Raw genomic sequence first — 22,958 nt, 5'->3', positions numbered from 1 at the left:
CCTTTAGTCCATCCCTATTTGCGGATGAGATTTAATTCTAATTTTATTATATATTATCTTTCAATTATGAATAAAATGAATTAATTGAATGAAGCTTGGGTTTTTATTTTTATTTTTATTTTTTTGTATTGTATTATCCTTTAGAGAATATAGGATGTGATCGTGGCTTTGCATAATATTTTATTTCCCATGTTACTAGCAGTTCTCTCTAAAGGCCATACAAAGCATCCAAAATGCCTGTACAACAACTCATGTTCGACCATTAGAAAAAACTATACAGATATAATGGTCGTACCATCAACAAATATTTTAAACCATTAGAACAACTCATTTTCTTACCCAAACCCATCAAGCAAATTTAATGGTTAAAGGTAATGATAAATAAAAATCAACTCGACTCGACTCAAATTGACTTTGAGTTGTAATTTCACAAACTCGATTTGACTCGAAAAATTTCAAGTTCAAGTCGAGTTATAAAATACAACTCGAATAACCTGAAATTTTTAGTGATTAGTCGATTAATTTTTAAGTTTGAGTAAAGTCACTCGATTCTGTACGGTATATGTATATCACATATAAAAAAAAGAAATATATATGTACTGTATATGGTTCTAAAAATTTATTTAAATATTTATAAAAATTATTATAATTTTATAAACATTTATAATTAAATCTAAATAGAAACTTGAAAACTCAATTTGACTAAAAAAATTTAAAATCAAGTTTGAGTTATAAAATAGGACTCATCAAGTCGAATAATTCGAAATCTTTTGACTCGACTTAACTTGATCGAATGCCACCCCTAGTTGCAGTTACATCTGCAGGGAAGTGTGTGCATTATCAATGACTAAAGGAGATTATGAACAAATATTATCTTCTTACCCACCCCAAATTATTTATAAAAAAAAACCCTACTAGTTGACCATTGGAAATATGTACAACTATTTTTATGCATTGGTCAGCCCATGAATGTTGCACCTAATAATCATTGCAAAAACAAACGTGCATACAATTTTGGAACCAACCATAATACGTGCAGCCATGTTCCATGCCAAATTTGTACAGCTTTGTCCCTTCCTCTAGAAAAACCAGAACCAAAGCAATGAATTGATGGTAAATCCATTAGATATGGCAATCTCAATGTTAAAAAAGAAGCCTAAAGCATCCAAAAAGTTCGAAACAAAGCAACATCAGCTCTCTGATACAATTTATTTCAAAATTCTGTACCGTATCCCTGCTGCAATCTTCTTGTTGATCCTTATCTTCCTTTGGTCTTCTTCCACCACTATCATCTCCGGGAAATTCCTTCACGTATGCGTTTCGTCGCGGAAGCTCAACAACCTCTACTGTCTCTCTGCAGGTACACAGCCCAACTTTGAGATCCCAATTCAAGCTCTGAACAAGGATGGTTCAATTAGTCCTAATGTTACTGCAAGTATAAAAGAGGTAGTCGGTATTGTTGGGGAAGACCCGAATTTGATGGTCGCTAACAGGGTCCACAACAATGGAAGTGATGGAGAAGTTGCCTTTGCTGTGACGGTAGTTGAAAAGCTGCTGCAAGTTCAAAGATCATGGATATCGAACAAGAATCATGCTGCGTCGTGCGAAGGGAAAGGGATTTTTGTGTATGATTTGCCATCGAAGTTCAACAAGGACTTGGTAGGTCAATGTGGAGACATGATTCCTTGGACAAACTTGTGCAAGTACTTCGACAACGAAGCCATGGGAGAACCTATTGTAGAGCTTGGGAATGGATGGTACCACACTCATCAGTATGCATTGGAGCTGATATTTCACACAAGGGCATTGAAGCATCCTTGCAGAGTTTACGACGAAAACGAGGCAAAGCTGTTCTATGTTCCATATTATGGTGGCCTAGATATCTTGAGGTGGCACTTCAAAAATGTGTCTAATGATGTTAAAGACAGCTTGGGCCTAGAGCTTGTCAAGTGGCTTGAAAACAAGAAATCATGGCTCAAACACTCCGGGAAGGATCATGTGTTTGTGTTGGGTAAAATTTCATGGGATTTCCGGCGAAAAAACGACGCTTTGTGGGGGACTCGTTTGCTAGAGCTTGATCAACTGCAGAACTCAATGAAGTTGTTGATCGAACGGCAACCATGGCACATAAATGACATTGGAATCCCACACCCTACCTACTTCCATCCCCATTCAGACGACGATATCACTGATTGGCAGCTAAAGATCATACGATCGAATCGCAAGAGTCTTATGAGTTTTGCAGGGGCAGCAAGGCCTGATGCACCAGAGAACATAAGGTCAATACTTATCAATCAATGCAATTCAGATGAAACCAAATGCAGGTTCCTAAATTGTAGTTCAGGTGGATGTGATAAGCCAGCATCGGTCATCAACCTCTTCATGGACTCCGAATTCTGCTTACAACCTCCAGGAGATAGCCCAACAAGAAAATCGGTATTCGATTCGCTGGTTTCGGGGTGCATTCCGGTTCTGTTCGACCCATTTACAGCATACTACCAATATCCATGGCATTTACCAGAGGATCATAGCAAATATTCGGTGTTCATAGAGCAAGAAGAGGTGAGAGAGATGAAGGTGAATGTGGTAGAGAAGCTGATGAAGGTAAGTGTGAGGGAGAGAGAGGATATGAGAAGGTTCATTGTTTATGAACTATTGCCTGGTTTGGTGTATGGAGACTCAAATTCCAAGCTTCAAAAATTCCAAGATGCATTTTCCATGACAATCAACAACTTGCTTCAAAGGGAATAACAACTGCCTCTTGTATATTGTTGTCTCCATCTTTCTTTCTTTCTTTCTTTCTTTCTTTCATGACACGCCACACATGTTTCAGTTTTTTGCTTTTTGTTCTAATATGGAACTAACTAGTTCCAAGTTTGTAAATTGTATTAAGCAATGTCACGTTCAGTTTTGGAATATCCCTAGATCGGGATGGACATGATCTTATGTTAGGAGTAAACTTTTATATTTTTTAAAAAAGAGTGAACTTATAAAATTTAAAAATATATTATTAATTAAAAGGATAAAGTACATAAATGGTCCCGACTATATGACGTCCAAGTCCCTCAACTATTAAAATTTACGAAATGATCTTCCAACTATAGGCCGTTGCGTTGTTGAGTTCTCGACTATTAAAAATTATAAAATGACCACCGATTATTCATATGTTCCAAACTCATCATTTCTTGTTAAAAATTGACGATAGTCTGAGCTGGACGTTAACCTGTTGATTATGATATGGTAGTCATTTGATATATTTACCTGAAAATGACGAGTTTGGAACATATAAATAGTCAGATGACAATTATAACTTTTAATAACCGGATGACTCAACAAAGTAATGTCCTATAATCGAAGGATTATTTGTGTACTTTATCCTAATTGAAAATACAAAAAATCTATATACTAATTTAAAATTTCCAATAAACGACTGTGCTCATCTGTCTTCTTCGATCCATATCTGTATAAAATGCTTAGCAAAATCCATGGGAATAATGGTTTCGTCCTTAACAATAAAGGTAAACTACATGTTTAATACTTAAACTATTAGTTGATATGTTTTATTATTTAATTTTTTTTTCCAAAATCATACCTAACGTTTAGTTTTTATTTCATTTTAATACTTTGCTATTAAAAACTTAACAGACATGCTTACGTGACATAGCTCTGGTGCACGGATAACAATTCTAAATGGTGGACTACGAGATAATGACGAGTCGACCAATATAGTTCAGTTTTAGGTCCATCGGACGATGAATCATCGAGATTGGAGGATGAAGAAATCGACGAGTCTATCATCGATTTGGAGAGATTGAGGTTTTTCCCAATGAAACGAAGATCCAAATCGTGTTTAAAGGGTCGAAAAGGTGCGAGTTGGAAAGTCTAGATTTCATCGACCGATGGATGTGACAACTGTAAAAGCGACTGTCGGTGAGCCTGTCGATTAAGTTTTTAACGGAGGATACTAAAATGAAACAAAAACTAAATGTTTGACATAATTTTTAAAAAATGAAATTTTATATACTAAAACATATCAAAACTAGTAAAATTTTTGGAAAAATGATTAAATTTAGTTTGATTTGTTAATAAAAATAAAGAAAAATTACATACTCATTATTTTCAAGAAAATAATATTAAAATTAAACTTTAATTCTTAAATTTATAAATCTGTCACAGCCTAACAAAAGAAAAAAAAAGCTTAAATATACATTTGTTACGCCCACGTTTGATTTGTTTTACCCTTCGAAATTCTTCTCCAAGCTTGTAAAAATTATTTGAATTTGAAATGAAATTTAAGATTTTTAGATATTGAGACCTTTAAAGAGAGGAGTGACACAATATGATTATCTTGTATGATCAGTTGATATCAAATTAATTAGTTTAACGTTAAAAATCAATATTATGATAATTTTATAAGTAAATAGATTTATTATGAATTGATAAATCATTATTTTTAAAACATCAATTAAAAAAATACATAATGATAAAAGTAAACCGTAGTATTTACATAAATGATCATTTTATCTTTTTTTAACATTTTAACTATTTTTAATTTTTTTTATTCAAAAAATTATATTGGATATAAATCATTAGTTGACTAATAATTAAACGATATTGATGATATAATATTTTTTATATATGTTAAATTAATAACGTTATATGTATCATATCATCCAAAAAATAATATAATATGTATTAAGTTACTAAAATAATAATGTGACATATTTTATTATTTTTTAAAATGATATAATATATATTATATCATCAATACTACATCGGTATCATGAGTCCACCATTTATGTAAAGGTTGAGAGTAATTATCAATATAATTTACCCCCTAGTTCCTAACGCAAATTGGCACCATACTATCCGACGTGTAAACAAGTGAAAACTCCACGTGTATATTTCATCTTCACAGACATTGAAACGCGTATCCACTCGACGGTTTGACCTTATACTCAAATTCACTAATCGTATAAATAATGGCTCCATAGATAATTGTTTTACTTGTATTGTGCTCTTTTTAAGAAAGCTTGATATATTTGTTCTGCCTCTGCTTGAGTTCCAATTAAACCCCTTTTGATATCTCTGGTTAGTTTCCGATTTGAATTTGATCGTACCATGGCGGGTCAATCCTCCAAGGGATCCATTCATGATTTCACTGTTAAGGTTGGTTTTGGGTATAATTCAAATTTATGCTCTATAGATGAATTTTGATTTGTCTTGTATTTATTTTACTGGGTTTCTTTTATCTCGTTAGGTTTCCTATGATTATGGGTTTTGTTTTTTGTATTTTGGCTCTTCAGGACGCAAGAGGGAATGACGTTAATTTAGGCATTTACAAGGGCAAGGTCCTGTTGATTGTCAATGTTGCATCTCAATGGTACCCTTCAATTTTGGATAGTTTTTTCCCCAACAGGAGATTTTTTCATTAGATTACATATTTAGATTATCTGCTAGTGCCTACACAAAGTTTTTAATTTGCTGCTTAAAATTGATGCAGTGGCTTGACCAATTCCAACTACACTGAGCTGAGTAAATTGTATGAGAAATATAAAGATCAAGGTTTGCTTTAGGCTTTTTGTATCATTTTGCCTTCCTATATGTGTATGTATATCATTTTTTACCTGGAACATTTACATGTAAATGTGTATATGTATATGTATATGTATATGTATATCCTTTTGCCTTCCTATATGTATGCGTATACATATATGTATATGTATATCCTTTTATCCGGAACATTTACATGTAAATGTAAATGTAAATGTAAATGTAAATGTAAATGTAAATGTAAATGTAAATGTAAATGTAAATGTAAATGTAAATGTAAATGTAAATGTAAATGTAAATGTAAATGTAAATGTGTATGTATATACTTTTGCCTTCCTATATGTACGTGTATATGTGTATATATATGTATATCCTTTTACCTTCCTATGTGTATATGCATATCATTTTTTACCTGGAACATTTACATGGAAAATGGTTAACGACTCTTTAGTTTTCAGATTTATTATTTCATAATATTCCAGGAATAGTAATTTGACCAATTGATTTGTAATTTTTCTCCAAATTGTTACTGTGTTGTTCAGGTCTTGAGATTCTTGCATTTCCATGTAACCAGTTTGGAGGTCAGGAGCCTGGGAACAATGAGCAAATCTTAGAGTTTGCTTGCACTCGATTTAAAGCTGAATACCCCATATTTGATAAGGTATATCATTTGGCTATACGAATGAAATCACTGCTTGTAGTATACTTTAATGTTGTTTGGAAACTTGGAAACCATAGATGAGTCAAGGATCGAAGATGCATAAACAGACTCCACAGTTGAACCTAGAGTAGGACAACACTGTATAATCATCTCAAAACTCTTTATTCTGTATGCGTCAGTGATAATGCTGATGTTGTGCCAGCCTTTTTAATGCTTTAGTGAAATTATGAAATCAATAGTGTTTTCAGTTAAGTTGTATTGTATCATATAGTCCCGTCTTCTCCATGGGATTGTAGGTTCTACATTTTTGTTCGAGCTGATTATTATAGACATTATCGTCATGTTATTATTTGATTACAGGTTGATGTGAATGGTGAGAAGGCTGCTCCCATATACAAATTCCTCAAGTCTAGTAAAGGTGGACTTTTTGGGGACAGCATTAAGTGGAATTTCTCCAAGTTCCTGGTTGATAAGGAAGGCATCGTCGTTGATCGTTATGCTCCCACTACTTCTCCTCTTAGCATTGAGGTAAGGCCTGCTTATCACATTCTGTGCCATTCTTTTCTTTTTTTATCCTTGTTTTTATTTAAGGTAAATACATAAATGGTCTCCGACTATAGGATGCTGCTTTGTTAAGTTCCCGAATATTAAAAGTTTCAAAATAATCTTCTGACTATATGATGTTACTTTGTTGAGTTCCTCTAGTATTAAAAGTTACAAAATGGTCACCTAACTACTCATTTGTATATAAACTTATCATTTTTCGATAAAAAATTGATGGCTGTCTGAACTGGATATTAACATGTTGATTGACATATGTTAATTGTTTGAAATTCTGGGATCAAATTTTAATATATCTCAGTCAGTATGTTAACATATGAATAGTAAAGTGATCATTTTGTAATTTTTAATAGTCAGAGAACTCAACAAAGTGACGTTTTATAATTGAATGATCATTTTATAACTTTTAATAGTTGAATCACTCAAAAAAACAATATTCTATGGTCGAGGGATATTTGTATACTTTATCCTTATATTTACTACTTGTGTTGGGTGTGAAAACTTCCGACGGTTGCTATTTGTATTTGCAGAAGGATATAAATAAACTGCTGGCCTGAATTTGATGACTGGAGAAGGCCACAGAGTCAATAAATTAGAAACTTTTATGAATAGAAAGACTTTTCTATCTCTGTTTATGTTTCATCATCCCCTAATTATGGTCTAGACTGTCCTGCAGTTTAGAAGTTGTACCTTACCTTTTATAATATCTTATTCACCATGGAAAAGGACATCTAGTAGGGGAGATTATTCCATCGTATCTGTGTGAAACTGATTTTTTTTTGAGTTAGTCAAGTCAACAAATTTTATTTTATGGTTTAAACTTTATCCTAAAAATTTTCAAGTTGAGATATTTGCTTTTTTGTTTAAATTTAATTATAATTATTTATAATATTATAATTATTTATAATATTATGGTATGAATTATTTAAAATTTAATTTAAATAATTTTATCTAGTTATATAAGATATATTTTCGTATTATTTTTCACATGTGTTGATGAAATTTAGAATATTATTTAATAAATTAAATATTTTTAAATTATAAACTATATTTATGATTTTATTTTTTAAATAATGAATTTGATGAAAACATTAACGAAAAGTCAAAGAATTAATGAAAAAGAAAATTATAAAAATATTACAATTGAATAATCAAACTGAATAAAATGTAAAATAGTAGGATTAAACTATAAAAAATATGTTAACATTTTTTTAATAGTATGAGAATATTATGATAGGGGTGAACCTCTAAAATTTTAAAAAGAATAAAATTTACAAAATTTTAGGGGATGAAAAAATATTTTTAATATAAAGTAAATAAAAAATTTAAAATATATGATAGTTTTAAAATTTTCAAGAGAGTAATCATCTCCACTTGTTTTCTGGGTCCATTCTTGATAATAAAACATTTTTTGGCGAATTATTGATTCAATCCAAATGGGTATATTAAGAGTGCAATATTGTATGTAAGCAGAAATGTCAACTTAAATTACCGTAATGGCTACCAATATGCCCTCAAAATGGCATCACAACACAGCCATACTTGACTATTACAATCTTAGGTTAGGACAAACCCATTGCCCCCTATTGGGTGAATTGGGAGGACTATAAGTTTTACTAATTCTCACAGATTCAGTACAACATGTACAAATGTGCCTTTATCATCCTCGTGTCAAGTCAATATCCGTGTGAGGGTATCTCAGATCAACCGGCATTGAACCAGGCCAAATGCTCGTAGACGGGGGAGCAAAATTTTGAGCCAAAGGTTCCATAGCTGATTTATTGCTGAACTTGGAGGGTGCAGAATCTTTACTGCCTTGCGGGCTTGCCAGTTGTTTGGTCTTGGTTTTGGATCCCCCATAAGTAAAACTGCAAACAACTAGCTACACAAATTGTACAATGCATTAGACAATTCAGATGCATAATGTATCCTCCACTAACCAACTCCAACATAAATGGCTCGGATGTACGTAGTGCAAACACCATCCAGGTCACATGAATTCATGAAGAGAGTGAGTGCCGATTGAAATGAGCGGGTTCGACTGAGAAGAATTTGCAAGGCACTCAACCTTGCACATTTCGCCCAGTACAGACACCACTGGACAAAACAAGCCAAGTAATATGCAGCATGCTATACCATTGAGCCCAAATCTTCCTTTCTATGACTTTTTTTCAGAAGAAAAAGCTAATAACAACAATACAGGAATGCTTGCTGAGCTCATAAGCAAACAACAAAGTACGCTCGTAAGTAAAATTTGGAGAAAACACGAAGATACCTGAACTAGGCTCAATGCAACCAATGTTGCAACCCCACCACCTATGACATGACCATCAGAAGTAGAAAGAGCAGCGCTTATGCCACCAGTTCGACTGTGTGGTCCTCCATCCTCGGCAAGCAAATAAGAACCCGACAAGCATAGTATCTCAAAATGACCCTAAGAAAAGCTAAAACATGTCAAACAAGTTTCCACCAAGCTGTACAAGTATCACTAAAGGTTCAAAAGGAAAATTATAGAAATGAAACGTTGATTGGGTCTAAAACTAGCTTAAAGCTAATAGGTTGAACTGACTTTGTTTGCAAGCTAAAACAATCTATAGCTCTTTCCATTAATTTAAGCCCCAAGACCAAATATAAAAAATTCAAATCAAGCCCCAAACTCATCCTGACACAAAGGAATACTAAGTAGCACTATAGACCTTTAACCATAACTATGCATCACATCTCTATATTAAGCACAAAACCCAATTTATAGTCATATGAAACACAAAAAGCACACACACAGAAAATTGAAAACCTAATTAATACATGGTTCAGGATACTATATTATGACTTTGCCAAATGTACTTGAACAGGAGAAGAAGCACGTGGAAGTCACGCGCCACATTCCAAACTGCTATACTTGAATTTACCTTTTTTATTTTTTAAAAATACAGAAAAACCGAAAGGAGCAGAAGTGCCACCACCTCATATGTCACAGTAGGAGTTGAAGATGCAGGTTGACGTAGAGTTACTGAGGAAACTGTACCACTTCCTGATAAGATGCAGACAGCTCTTGGCCTTTGTTGTGCAAAGGACAACATTTTTGCCACAACGTCCTGAAAAAAGAAGATAAAAATGTGAAATGTGAATCCCAGGTCAAGCTTTAGTTTTAAATGCCTAGGAAATTGCAGAAGCTATTTTCAACTAATCATATAAGTGTAAACCCATTCATGTTTATTTGAACCATATATTGGGGGTTCTGTACACCAATTCACAAGGCTCATGCTCACTTGCAGTGGGGACAACAACTCACATTCAATTCATACATAGACAAATAGTCATGGCACTGTGAACTGTTAAGTGCACTGCAGAAGTTACCATTATGCAAAGAGCAGTGCCCTTCTGAAAAAGTTGAACGATGTTATCGCTACAGTCCCCTCAAGTGAACTATCAAGACAATGTGCGAATACAGTGCCCTTCATCTATACTTTTTCTAATTCATATCACCCAAACAACCCTTCATTTGGAGATGGACATGCTTGTAATCTCCTTACATATATATATATACATACAAGTGTATTAAATGTGAGATGAACTAGAAAGATGTATCATACTTCTCCAATTCCAACGGTGACAACATGGGGAGCAAATGCCTGCCCTGCCGAACTGTTCATCCATTCACCTACAAAGAAAAACAACAGGACCTTTAAAGACAAACACAGAAACCAGGCAGCATATATTTGCAATAGATGTAGTAAAAACTCTTCTAATCGAGCACTGAATTCCATACTCATGTTTGCAGTCTAAGTACAAGCAAAGCAGCCCACTGAATCGGGGTTAAAACGTGAAACAAATTTCATTTAACAATGATGATGTATAATGTAAGGGCAAGCAATACATCTCTTCCAAAAGGAAACACCTTTTTCCTTTAAAATTAACCATAAAGGGTGTATTACTATTAACTGTGAATGCTCAAATAGCATAATTATCCATATCAAATATGAATTTTAACCTAAAACTATCAGATCACGGAGTAGGACGATAAAATAAAAGTTTAAAGAGATATAGTCATTTCCTACCAGAATATATTTGCTACAATCGAAACATCAAAATCCAAATAATAATAATAAAAAAAACTAACCTAGAGCAGCTAACTGTTGCTTCCTCCCAGTCCCAGGAGGCCGGCCTCGGTTTCTTTTTTGACCAGAAGCATCCGATCTAGATGAAGGCTTAGGCTTGGCAGACATAGGCAAAAGTCCCAATGAAACCTGCCCATCAGGCGCATATTTGCGCGGCCTCCCTCTCTTCTTCTTTACTGGCTCGGCCGGTGGCATCCCGGAGGAGGCATCGATGTTAGTCCCACGAGGCAAACTGCTATTTTTAAGCTCCCCTGTAAAGTTTGAACAAACATTTGACTGGAGCTGAATCTGAGGGTTAGATAAAGGCCGGAACCCTGGTTGAGAATGAAATGATGCTACACCAGTGTGTGTTACTGACCCAGAACTAGACCCACCAACCCCTGTATGAATATAATAAGGAGCTGACCCGCCTGATAAAGCCATAGCTTCTCTCCCATCCATGCATTTACAATTAAGAAACTGGCTCAACAAGAAACGAAGTCCTCAGAAAAGGGTCTTGGTAGATTCCACAAGAAAATACTCTAACAAGTTAGAAATTAAAAAAAAAATCCCTGATTCCCAGTAACGCCTTCTAAACCCTAAATATTTTAGAGCAAACAGAATGAGGTTCAAAGACGGGGGTTTTCAGGGTCCTTTTGTAAATGAATAAACCCATGATTGAAACATGAATAAACAAAGCAACAAAACAAGAGTTTAAGGTTGATTTTCACTCCAGGAAAACCCATGATTGAAAAATGTTAACCATTCAGCCGGAAAAACAATGCCCGCTATGAAAAGCTTAAAGAAACCGAACAAAGCAGGAAACTTTTTGAAGCTGTTGCACTGACACTCATAACTCAACTCATCGAGAAACTAAGACACCCTAGATATGGAAACGGGCCTAAAGCTAAAACTTTGAGAAGAGAAATGCAAGAACAAGGAAAAGAGTGACCGTAACAAAGAAAGAAAAGACATAGGGCCAAACTGATTTGAAATTTTAGTATCTTTTTCAAATGAAGGTGTATGGAAATGAAGACGGATGGGAGACTTGATAAACTACGTCGCAGGTTACTTTTGTTTTTTTTATCTTATTTTAATTATTAAAATTTAACAAAAATATATATTTTAAATATTTATGTTATTATTTATTAATGTAAACTATGAGAATAGTCTCTTTTATTTAGAGTCTTATCAGTTTTGGTCACCAATTTAAAAATTAAGAGTAAACGATCTCTAACATTATCGGTTCGTTCAGTTTAAGTATCTCTATTATTAATTTCAGTTAACCCCCTTTTGTTTAAATTCTTAACATGGCTGATAGATTAAAATCGAACGGGAGTTAACTATTGAAGAACTAAAATCGAACATATTAATAACGTTAGAGACTAAAATCTAACATATTGATAACGTTAGGGGTCATAGAAATTTTAAATTGGTAACTATCAAAGCGAAAACATAAGATACTATTTTCATAGTTTACACTATTTATCATGATTAAATCATTTAACAATTATTTCTCGTTATTTTGATAATGTTATAAGTTAATTAAAAGAATTAATTTTTAATTTGACTCATAAATATTATATAATAACTTAAATTCGACCTGAAATATTAGAGAAAACTGAGAATGTCTAATTATTCTAAGATGGGTGTAAACCATAGTTTAATCATATTCAAATAAGTGATTATAAGTCTGAAGCTCTGTTTGATAAACCAAATTAAAAATAAAACAAAATTGTAAAATTTATTAATGATTTTGACATAACGAATAACGATGATTGTAAAAAAAGATATTGTAAAACTATTGTTAAATTTACATTTGATTTAAACAAATTTTTAAAGTAATTTCAAGAAGTTAAATATATCTAAAATAAGTTTTTAAATATTCTGAAACTCTTTCAATATTTAAAATACTTTTAAAAGAGTAAAAAAATCCAATTTTTAAAAAACATGAGCAAACTTTCGAAATCAGGTTAGGAGGTTTTGATAAGTTTTTAATAGTGTGTTAAATATTTTAAAAACTTCATCAAATGTTTCGAAATCCCCATAATTTTTTTTTTTTGAAACTTCTTTGTTTTAATAATCAAATTTTTTTTTACATGTCTTAAAAGATTTCAGAATCTCTTTAAAGATTTCGAAATCCTCTCAACATGCAAATATTAAATGCGATAATTAAAAACTCCCAATAGCTCTAAAAAACCTTTGAGAACCTCAAATGGCTTAAACATCATGAGGGCATATAAAAGTGTCAACCTTATCACAAGTTACGTAGTCATTTTGTACATTATTAGTCATTCCATGCTTATTACGAGTCTAACATATTATATTATCTTATTGTAACTTGCCTAGATGATCAAGACATGTAATTAAGGCATAAATCATAATTTGGTCATCTTAGGCATACTTGTGAGATCCAACTTTAACAATCACCAATCCATTGCTCATTCATGAATCAAAGTTCAACATAAGTCATTAAAGGTCACTTATGTGCTAACAAAGAGTTGAAAGTGTAAATCATCATACATCCCAATTAAGGATCTCATAATGCCTCGCAACAAAACTAAAGTTCAACGTTCTATTACAAATGCTTTCTTGCTTTGATCACTATCAAATGTCTTGTCTCTCAAGCTCCCAAATCAACAAGTAATGATTTGAAAAATGTTAAACAACAAATGTGAGTTATAAAGTTCGGTGAATAGCTAGACATTCAAGAATGATGCTCACATCAAAGCTAAAGAAAAACATCCTATATGTCATGAGATCTCAATTATTGATGTGATCCTGTTTATATCTTATTTACTTATTTTAAAAAAGAAAAATTAAGAAGTTACTTAAATTTAAAATGTAAAACTATTAAAACGGTGACAATAAACGCAATAAAAATATTATCAAAAAATATAATATTTTAGATTAGACAATTTAAAATATTATTTTATTCATAACATTTTTTATTGAACCTTAAATATTATATTATTCATAATGTTTTTTGTTGCAACAGAAAATATTATGAAGAAAGTAACATTTTAAGTTTCGTTCAACCTAAATTGTTATATTTTTTTGATAACATTTTCTATCGCGCTTATTTCCTCCGTTTTTTAACTTTAAATTAGGTTGCTTTTTTTTAGATTTACCTCTATCATACACCTCTAGAAAAATAAACAAACGAATTCCACAAAGAGGCTCACCAAAATCTTATGTCTGTCTAAATTATAACCAACAATCATGCATAACGTTAATGTACTACAATAAAATTAACAGCGGTATGTGTAACCATTACTTTTACAAGGCTGAAAGCTGTTTGTTGGAGTGTTGGCAATGCCAAACACCGTCAGTATTTTCATTTGCAAAGCTACAATCCTGGTATAAACCAGATGATAGAACTGGTAAGCGTATTCAAATCAGGTTACATCTCACCTATCTGTTTTCGACTCTCATTCTTGTTCGTGTAATCCAGGTATGCCTGCAAATGCCAAATATCGGAAAATGGAAATTATAACATGTCTAGAAACCGACTAAAACCAATGCGGATTAATAGGTTCAGTATCTCAGAACTATCATTTGTCATTCTCTCTTTGAAAGTTGTAGAAAATTTAGTAAAAGAGGATCGTTAAACTTTTGGGTAAATTACATAAATAGTCTCTCAACTATAAGACATTGCTTTGTTAAGTCTTCAAACCATTAAAAGTTATAAAATGATCATCGATAATATGATGTTGTTTTATTGAGTCCCGGAATATTAAAAATTACAAAATGATCACCCAATTATTTATATGTTCCAAATTGGTCGTTTTTCGTTAGAAAATTGACAGTAGTCTGAGTTGAAAGTTAACCTTCTAACCGAGATATGATAAAATCATATTTTAATGATTTCTACTGACAACACTGTTGCTTTCAAACACTGGCTCGACGATATAATGTTTCAAGTATTGTCTCGACGATATAATGTAAACGAATAGTCAATCCACAAAATACAACAAACAGTTTTGGGATCATATTTTATCATATCTCAGTCAACAGGTTAACGTCCAACTTAAACGGTTGCCAATTTTTTAACATCAAAGGACGAGTTTGGAATATATGAATAGTTGAGGGACCATTTTATAACTTTTAATAGTTAGAGAACTTAACATAATAATATTCTATAGTTGAGGGACCATTATGTAACTTTTAATAATCGATGGACTCAACAAAATACCTTCTCATAGTCGGGAGACCATTTGTATAAACTTTAACACGCCTAAGAAGGCTTTAGGACCATCATCATCAAGTCAACATTTAGTAATGGTATTGTATATAATTTCCCTCAATTGTCAATCAATAGACTACCAGTTTATGAAATGTTAACTTGCAATGAAGTGTGAAAATGTAGCTGTACTTTATTTATGATTTGAATCGACTCGTGCTGTTTTAATGTTTAAAGTATCATATCTATTGCTTAAACATGTTACTCAAGGAACTTACAAACTTTCATAGGATCAAAAGAAAGATACCTGAAGAATCTGAACAGCAGCAAACTCATCAACTATAGTTTTCGCTAGTATTGGATGCAAACTCAAAGGCTTTAGCAGCAATTCCACATTCTGTTGAGAATACAAACTATGAGATTTTTTACTGTTTGTCATATAAAGCTGCAGCAGTGACATTGAAAGGCATAGAAATCAGTTTGTTCAGATAGGTCGCCATCAGCTAAACCTGGAATTAATGGTTTCATCTGATTTAATCAAATATGAAAGGAATATGATTGTGTCAAGGATTTACGGTAACACATTTTAGGTAAATGAAAAGGAAAGAGAATCAAACCCGTGCTTATATTTCAAGTCTACTAATCTACTCATGTGTTAAAGATTGTGAATTTTCCGGATTAACTTTTTGAAGTTTTTTTGACACATCTACAAAACTGCAAGGGCCCTACCTTTGATGTAAAGCACTCATCCCAGAACGTATACTTTAACCCATCAAGTTTTCCTTTTTCTGAGAGGTCATCAATGAATAGCTTCACTTGTGAAGCCTAATTAAAATGAAAATAAAGCAAGATTTAGGGACAAACTAGAGATTATGCTGATAGAACATAAGAGAAATACACACATTGGGAGCGAGTCGTCGTCTGTCAAATGGATAGCCAACTATGAAGCCTACCACAGAGAGTTCAGAAATCTGCATAAAGGCAGAGGCAAAAAAAAAAAGATCAAGGGTCATGAAAGAAGATAGCTCAAATTCAAAAACACAAAACATCATCTAAGCATAACTCTGCTCATAATAGTTGTTCCATGGGGTACAACCATGACATGAATATAAAGAAAAAAGGAGCAAACCAAATTCTGTTCCAGTTGTCCGTTGGAACAACTAAATACAGCTAAAGTACTATTGTGAATTTGTTGTGGAATGTTTCTGCAAATTGATTAAATGAGTTTTAACCCAAAAGTCCTATATTATTATGCTGCTTAAATCATTCTAATGAAGGCACATACTGGACTCCTTGTAGGTTAAAAAAGGAGCACCCAAATCAAAAGCTTAAGAAAAGGGACAAGAAGATTTCATTAAAAGATTCCACACAGCAATGTAGCAGAAAAAAACGCACTCACATAGGTGTCAAAACTAAATGATGCAGACACGTTCATAAAAGAAATCCGGCAATCGAAGCAAACAAGAATGGTGAATCAGGATCATCCCAGAAAATTTACACACGCCCACATATGCAACCCCCAGTCCATGAAACGATAGGGAGATAAAAGTAAACAAATTGACACCCTCCCATCTAATACCATGATCCAGAAAGAAGAAAACAAACTAGGGCACTTCTCTTCCCTACCTCTTTCCGCCCCAAACATGCTGCTTGCTAACTCACAAACAACACAAGCTTGGGCATTAACATTTACTTACCCAATAACCTTAACAAGTGGCATGAGTAGCTCTTTGTGGGTAAAATTATTATTGGAATATTGCAGTCAGGGATTTAAATTGCGGTTGTGATAGCGGCAATAGCGGGTGCTAGTGCAGTCATTGCATGTATCACGGTCGTGCAATAATGTTTTCGGACACACCTTTACTGCTATATAAAAGCCACTATTCCGATGGTGGATCGCTATTTAAATACCTGACTGCGGGTATACTCTCAAAATTTTATCTCAGATAAATTTTAATGTCAATAACAAAGAAAGGAAATTGAACCATCCTCACCAGGCTTTGAAAATCACTAGCCATTAGATCAATATTTATCTTCTTCCGAATCAAAACACTGCACGGATATTTAAAAGAACATAAATTAGCTTTCTAGTGGTTCTATATCTTCTAAGTGATATATCAATAACTCAGGGATATTAAATATCAAGTGTTAACAATCATCGGCATAATAAAGAAAGCCCATCAGCAATATTGAGATATTTGATGAGAAAGAGACAAATATTGAATTCTATACTCAGACCCTCAAAGGCTTGTTCCAACATGGAGACCAAATAGTTGAAAAAAATACTTAGAATTGTCTAATCTCTGCAACAATATGAAATCACAAACCTTAGAGGTGATGCGATTTTATTATCGAGGTCAGAGACAGCTAATCCAACATACTTATCACCAACATCTAAACCAAGCAGCCGGCCTCGTTCCAATGCATGTGCTTTGAGAAGATTTTGGAACAAGTGTAAAGGCTTTACGTACTGCATCTGTCTGTCTACCAATCCATAATATCACGACTAAAAAAATTGAACAAAACATTTCTTCGAACATTTTAAGGGCATTAACAAAGTTAATTGCTTGGCCAGGAAATTGAAAACCAAGGGCGAAACAGTAAGAAGAAGAAAACATAATGAAGAGGGGAAAAGGGAAGAATCTTCAACTTACAGACAAAAGAATGCCTACTTTGTTTTTGGGACTAATTTGGAGGTGCTGCTGCTGAAGGACACCCTATGTAAAGACCATGTTTCGTATAAGGTCCCGCTGTTACTTGTACTACCCAGAAATTCTAAAATAAACTTTTTAATATAATTATATAAGGCTAAAAAATGATAGAAATTTGTTGTAATTAAAAACTTTATCAAGAAAACTTTTTAGGTTTGATAAAATAACATTTTTAGTTATATTTTTATAATATTTTTGGTTATAATCTTTAAATTTCTACAATGTAATTATAATCGAAAGTGTTATAAATTTATATCAACTTTAAATTTAATTAAAAATAAATAAAATAATAAAAAATAATTACATAAATAGTAAAAAATACCACATCAATATTGCCATTAAATATGATTTAAAAAAAATAATAATAGAATGATTAAAACAAAAATAAAATAATGAAAGGATGACTTAAATAAGTATTTCGCACTAAATTCCTTTTGGATTTTATTTTAAAAAAATTCCGAATTCAAGCTCAATTTAATTTAATATATTACACATCGTAAAGTATAGTTTTAAAAATTAAAAATAATTAATTGACTAAAATAAAAATAAAGTAATAAATATGTGACTAAGTAGATAATTTATCCTGTTTTTTAGTAATATATTAATGGTAATTTATCCGGATTCAGTCCTAATTTAATTTAATATATTAGAGAAAAATGACTACATCAGTCTTATATTATATCAACAAGAAGTTACATTCCGTAGCCTATCAATGAGTCAGCAAAACTCCACCTTACGAAGACGCCAGGCAGTCGATCAACAAGCATTCTATTATTATTGGAATAGGTATAAAAGATTTTTTTATTAATCTCGAACAAATACAAGATAATATCTATTTAAATACTTTTAATCATTTAACATTTAATACTCATATACTCCTGCATATATTATGCTCAAACCTGAAACCTAAAAAAATAACAATTTCTAACCATTGACTCATTGAGGTCGCATGGATAAGACTTTTAAATAAGTGCCAACTAGATAATTTGATTATTGGGGTGACATTTACAGGGGCTTAAGTGTAACCCCCTAGACCCGGCCTATGCGTTTCGACTAAGTCTAGTGGATCACATTATGATTATTAAAGACATTTTTCGCAACCGTTATTCCATCAATATAAAATCACATTATAAATAACATGAAATTATAAACAAATTATACTAAAGACATTTTCGCAACCGTTATTCCATCATATAAAATCATTATAAATAACATGAAATTATAAACAAATTATACTATCAAAATCCAACTCGTAAATATAGTACAAATAAATAATAATTTAATTTAAAACATGTCTTCAAATTCAAAATCACAATAAACCGAGCAGTACTAGCAAAAGAGTTATCATTATAAAATCCGATATTTTAAAATAAGATCCATGTCACCAAAATAAAGTCAACTTGTCAGATAAAAACATTACAATCTGATTTACTTCAAGAAAATAAAGTCAACTTGTCAGATAAAAACATTACAATCTTTACTTCAAGAGATATGTTGATCCTCCAAGTGCTCGAACCAAGGTATCTAACCACCAGTATCTGAAAGGGGGAAACATTTTCAAAAGGTGAGCTAGACTCAGTATGTCCCAACATTTCCATAAAATCACAATAGGTACAAATCATAGTCCAGTAATCTCACAAATTCGTAAAGAGTTTAAACTTTTTGAAAATCATAGTTTAAACCCTTTTCTGGTACACCATCAATAGTTCCCAAAATTATTTTCCATATAGCTTACTTTATGCACAGCAAAAGAAAGTCGACTTAAAGATAGGCTCTGAAGCTTGTATCCTTAAGCCCAAGTCAATAGTCCATATGCTTACCCTAAGCACACGCAAGGAAAACCGACCTAATGAACATCTTGGGGCCCTCAAGAGTCATTAGCCCAGTTAGCTTGATCAGAGCTATTCCATCGTAATTCAATTCCAAATTCATTGCACCGTGACATAAATTCCATAAATCCAAAAACATGGTAATCATATACCATTTCAAAACAAAAATTAGATAGCAGCCATATCCATAAATTGTCACATTAAATTGGTACATCCATAAAACAATAACCAATGAATTCGGTGTACCCATTAAAACCAATAAAACAGTTCAATAATAATAGGGAACACCTCGACAATAGATTCAAATAACAAATCTACTGATTGCTGGTTTCACCCGCTCTGTTTCTGAATTTGGCCAAACAGATTGCGGAATCGAAATCAGGGCGTCGAAAAACATAAAGTATGACTTTTTGAAAATTCAAATTCTTGGTCAAAGTCAAAGTCAACCACTTTGACCATAGATTTGGAGACCTTCGGATTCGAATTTGACAAAACGGACCACGGAAACGGATTCGGCACGTCGAAAACTATCAAGATAGGTATACTCGGAAAAGATTAACGGTCGTTTAATGCTCGGTCAAAGCCATTTTAAGTTTTGGTCAAAGAAAGTCAACGGTCAATGGTCAACGGTAAACGGTCAACGGTCGGGTCGGGTCAGACCGGTCAAACCGGTTCGAACCGGTTGAAACCGGTCAGAACCGGTTGAAAACCGGTTAAACCGGTTTCCAGCAGCCACTCGCCCTGCGGCGGCGCGTGTGGCGCGTGAGGCAGCGGACAAAATTTTGAGCGATTTCAAGATACTTACAACGATCGGTTCAAAATTTTGAACGGCGGAGAGCTCGATTTCAAATCGGCCGAATCTTTGACTGCACCACCTCCTCACGCGCCGCCGTCTACAGCGACAAGGTTGACACCGTGAACTCGGAACGGCACAAGGAACCTCACCGCCGCCGTCTACAGCGACAAGGTTGACAACCGTGAACTCGGAACGGCACAAGGAACACGATGGTGCGGGAGGTGTCGTAAAACGGAGCACGATCAGCGGTGAATTTAAGATTTCCTCGGCGATAGAGCTAACAAAACCGTCGCTACTTTGACTGGAAATTCCGACGTTTGGCCGCGTTTCGCTTCATTAATTTGAAGGGTTTTGTTCCTCGCTCGATGATAAACACAACGGTGGTTTCAAAACAACGATCGGAATTCGGACGGCGTTTGGATCGGACTTGAAAATGGAGGTGTGAGAGGAAGAAAATTGAAGAAAAGCTTTTGTGTTTTCTGATTGAAATCAGAAACACGTTAGTTAAACAAACTTGCCGACACTTTTAGGGAAATTCAGAGCTTGGTCCCTGAATTTCCTTTACTTTAAAAATGGCATACAATTTTCATAAATTATACTTTAGTCACTTATTTCACCCATTTCATATTTACCTCCAATTTCATTTAATATTATTTTGAAAATCGGGTTGTTACAATTCTCCCCCTCTACAAGAAATTTCGTCCTCGAAATTTACCTTATGAGAATAGTTGAGGAAACTGAGCCTCCATTGACTCCATGTCTCCCAAGTAGCTTCTGAGGGCCTCGATTACTCCACTGAACTTTGACCATTGGAATTCGTCTATTCCGAAGAACTCGTTCATCTCTCTCCAGATCTGAATGGGCTCCTCTTCATATGACAAATCAGGTCTCAACTCTACTTCTTCAAACCTGAATAATGTGACCTGGATCTGGACGGTATCTCCTCAACATTGATACATGAAAGACATCATGAATACGACTTAGCTCAGAAGCAACTCAAGCTGATATGCAACAGGTCCTACCCTCTTCAAGATACGAAATGGTCCATAAATTGGACTCAATTTACCCTTACGCCCGAATCTCAATACTTTCTTCCCAGGGTGAAACTTTCAAAAGACCCGATCTCCCACTTCAAACTGTATATCCTTCCTTCTTTGATCTGCATAAGATTTCTGCCTATCAATGCCTCTTCAGACGGTCCGTATTAATCTGACTGTGTCCTCCGTCTCTCGCACTAACTCAGTCCCAACGTTTTCCTATCACGCAACTCAGTCCAACAGATCGAAGTGCGATATTTACGCCCATATAGCGCTTCATAGGTGCCATACGAATGCTGGTCTGATAACTGTTATTGTAAGCAAATTCACCAACGGCAAGTTCTCCCAACTACCATGAAAATCGATTACGCAACCCCGCAACATATCCTCCAGAATCTGAATTACTCTCTCAGATTGACCATCAGTTTTGTGGATGAAAGGATGTACTATAATCCAATCTTGTTCCCAAAGCCGTATGTAACGCCTTCCAAAATCTCGAAGTAAATCGATCTCGATCAGAAATAATAGACAATGGAACACCATGCAATCTACAATCTCTGAAATATACAATCTTGCCAGCTTATCCAAAGTATAATTTACTCGTACAGTAATGAGTGAGATGACTTTGTAAGTGTCAACAATCACCCAAACTGAATCTTTTTTTTCGAAGGAGTCATCGGCAAGCCAGTAACAAAATCCATAGTAATACGCTCCCATTTCCATTCAGGAATCTTGATAGGCTGTAACAACCTGATGGATGTTGATGTTCTGCCTTAACTTGCTGACAAGTCAAACACCTAACCACAAAGTCAGATATGTCTTTCTTCTTCAAACCAATCCAATAATACCTCTCTCTCAAATTCCGGTACATCTTATCTCCTCCGGGTGCATAGCATTTGGACTACTATGAGCCTCAGTAAGGATAGTCTGCCTCAACTCAGCATCATCAGGCACACAATATCTACCTTTAAAGCATAAAACTTCATCCTAATCAATTGCGTAATCTGTGTTTGTCCCCTGCTCTACTTGCTCAAAGATGGAAAGCAATGAGCTATCAAGGGCTGCTTAGCTTGATCTCATCAACCAAGGTCGGCTTAACTTGCAATTCTGCTAACAAAGTGCCATCGTCATATAAATTCATCTTGGCCATTAAAGACCTCAACTCTGATACCATCTTTCGACTCAAAGCATCTGCTACAATGTTAGCTTTACCAGGGTGGAATCAATCACGCAATCATAATCCTTTAGGAGCTCTAACCAGCGACACTGTCTCAAATTAAGTTCCTTCTGGGTCAGAAGATACTTTAAGCTCTTATGATCTGTGAAATGTAACACTTCTCTCCATAAAGATAGTGTCTCCAAATCTTCAAGGCAAAAATTACTGCTGCCAACTCTAAATCATGATAGGATAGTTACTCTCATGCGGCGCAGCTGACTGGATGCATAAGCCCCACCTTACTTTCCTGCATTAAAACAACCAAGTCCTGATGTGAAGCATCACTATACACTGTAAAATCCTTCCCGGACTCT

The 22,958-nt window shown here is 33.8% G+C and overlaps 4 protein-coding genes and 1 long non-coding RNA gene across 6 annotated transcripts; 2 read left to right on the top strand and 3 right to left on the bottom strand.

The window, feature by feature from the left end:
- Positions 1–1,128: 1,128 nt before the first annotated feature.
- LOC120117223 (probable xyloglucan galactosyltransferase GT20) lies at positions 1,129–2,751 on the top strand. Its single transcript, XM_039137512.1, has one exon. The coding sequence runs from the start codon at positions 1,129–1,131 to the stop codon at positions 2,749–2,751; it is 1,623 nt and encodes a 540-aa protein (XP_038993443.1).
- Positions 2,752–5,043: 2,292 nt separating this feature from the next.
- On the top strand, positions 5,044–7,493 carry LOC120117401 (probable phospholipid hydroperoxide glutathione peroxidase). Its single transcript, XM_039137687.1, has 6 exons — positions 5,044–5,169; positions 5,307–5,383; positions 5,504–5,565; positions 6,096–6,214; positions 6,575–6,742; positions 7,306–7,493. Exons 1-6 carry the CDS (start codon positions 5,122–5,124, stop codon positions 7,330–7,332), a joined length of 501 nt encoding a protein of 166 aa, XP_038993618.1. The 5' UTR covers positions 5,044–5,121; the 3' UTR covers positions 7,333–7,493.
- Positions 5,450–6,043, bottom strand: LOC120117403. Its single transcript, XR_005515626.1, has 2 exons — positions 5,966–6,043; positions 5,450–5,627 (listed from the first exon to the last, which is right to left on the bottom strand). It is a non-coding gene; the product is annotated as an uncharacterized LOC120117403 (long non-coding RNA).
- An 831-nt stretch (positions 7,494–8,324) lies between the features above and the next one.
- On the bottom strand, positions 8,325–11,851 carry LOC120117399 (AT-hook motif nuclear-localized protein 5-like). Its single transcript, XM_039137684.1, has 5 exons — positions 10,896–11,851; positions 10,369–10,436; positions 9,739–9,870; positions 9,051–9,209; positions 8,325–8,657 (listed from the first exon to the last, which is right to left on the bottom strand). Exons 1-5 carry the CDS (start codon positions 11,332–11,334, stop codon positions 8,436–8,438), a joined length of 1,020 nt encoding a protein of 339 aa, XP_038993615.1. The 5' UTR covers positions 11,335–11,851; the 3' UTR covers positions 8,325–8,435.
- Positions 11,852–14,053: 2,202 nt separating this feature from the next.
- On the bottom strand, positions 14,054–17,812 carry LOC120117400 (putative pre-16S rRNA nuclease). Of its 2 annotated transcripts, none has more exons than XM_039137686.1 (7): positions 17,710–17,812; positions 17,383–17,538; positions 17,050–17,107; positions 15,958–16,026; positions 15,785–15,880; positions 15,363–15,452; positions 14,054–14,332 (listed from the first exon to the last, which is right to left on the bottom strand). In XM_039137686.1, the coding sequence occupies exons 2-7, from the start codon at positions 17,529–17,531 to the stop codon at positions 14,276–14,278; spliced, it is 519 nt and encodes a 172-aa protein (XP_038993617.1). In that variant the 5' UTR covers positions 17,532–17,538; positions 17,710–17,812; the 3' UTR covers positions 14,054–14,275. The 2 variants fall into 2 exon arrangements, with proteins under 2 accessions (XP_038993617.1, XP_038993616.1); XM_039137685.1 differs by having other exon boundaries at positions 17,383–17,535.
- Positions 17,813–22,958: the final 5,146 nt, after the last annotated feature.

The sequence above is a fragment of the Hibiscus syriacus genome, unplaced genomic scaffold, assembly GCF_006381635.1.
Source record: "Hibiscus syriacus cultivar Baekdansim isolate YM2019G1 unplaced genomic scaffold, ASM638163v2 tig00110319_pilon, whole genome shotgun sequence".
In the NCBI taxonomy this organism is placed as follows: Eukaryota; Viridiplantae; Streptophyta; class Magnoliopsida; order Malvales; family Malvaceae; genus Hibiscus; species Hibiscus syriacus.
The sequence above is the reverse complement of the archived record's forward strand: the minus strand, read 5'-3'. Positions and strand labels throughout refer to the sequence as shown.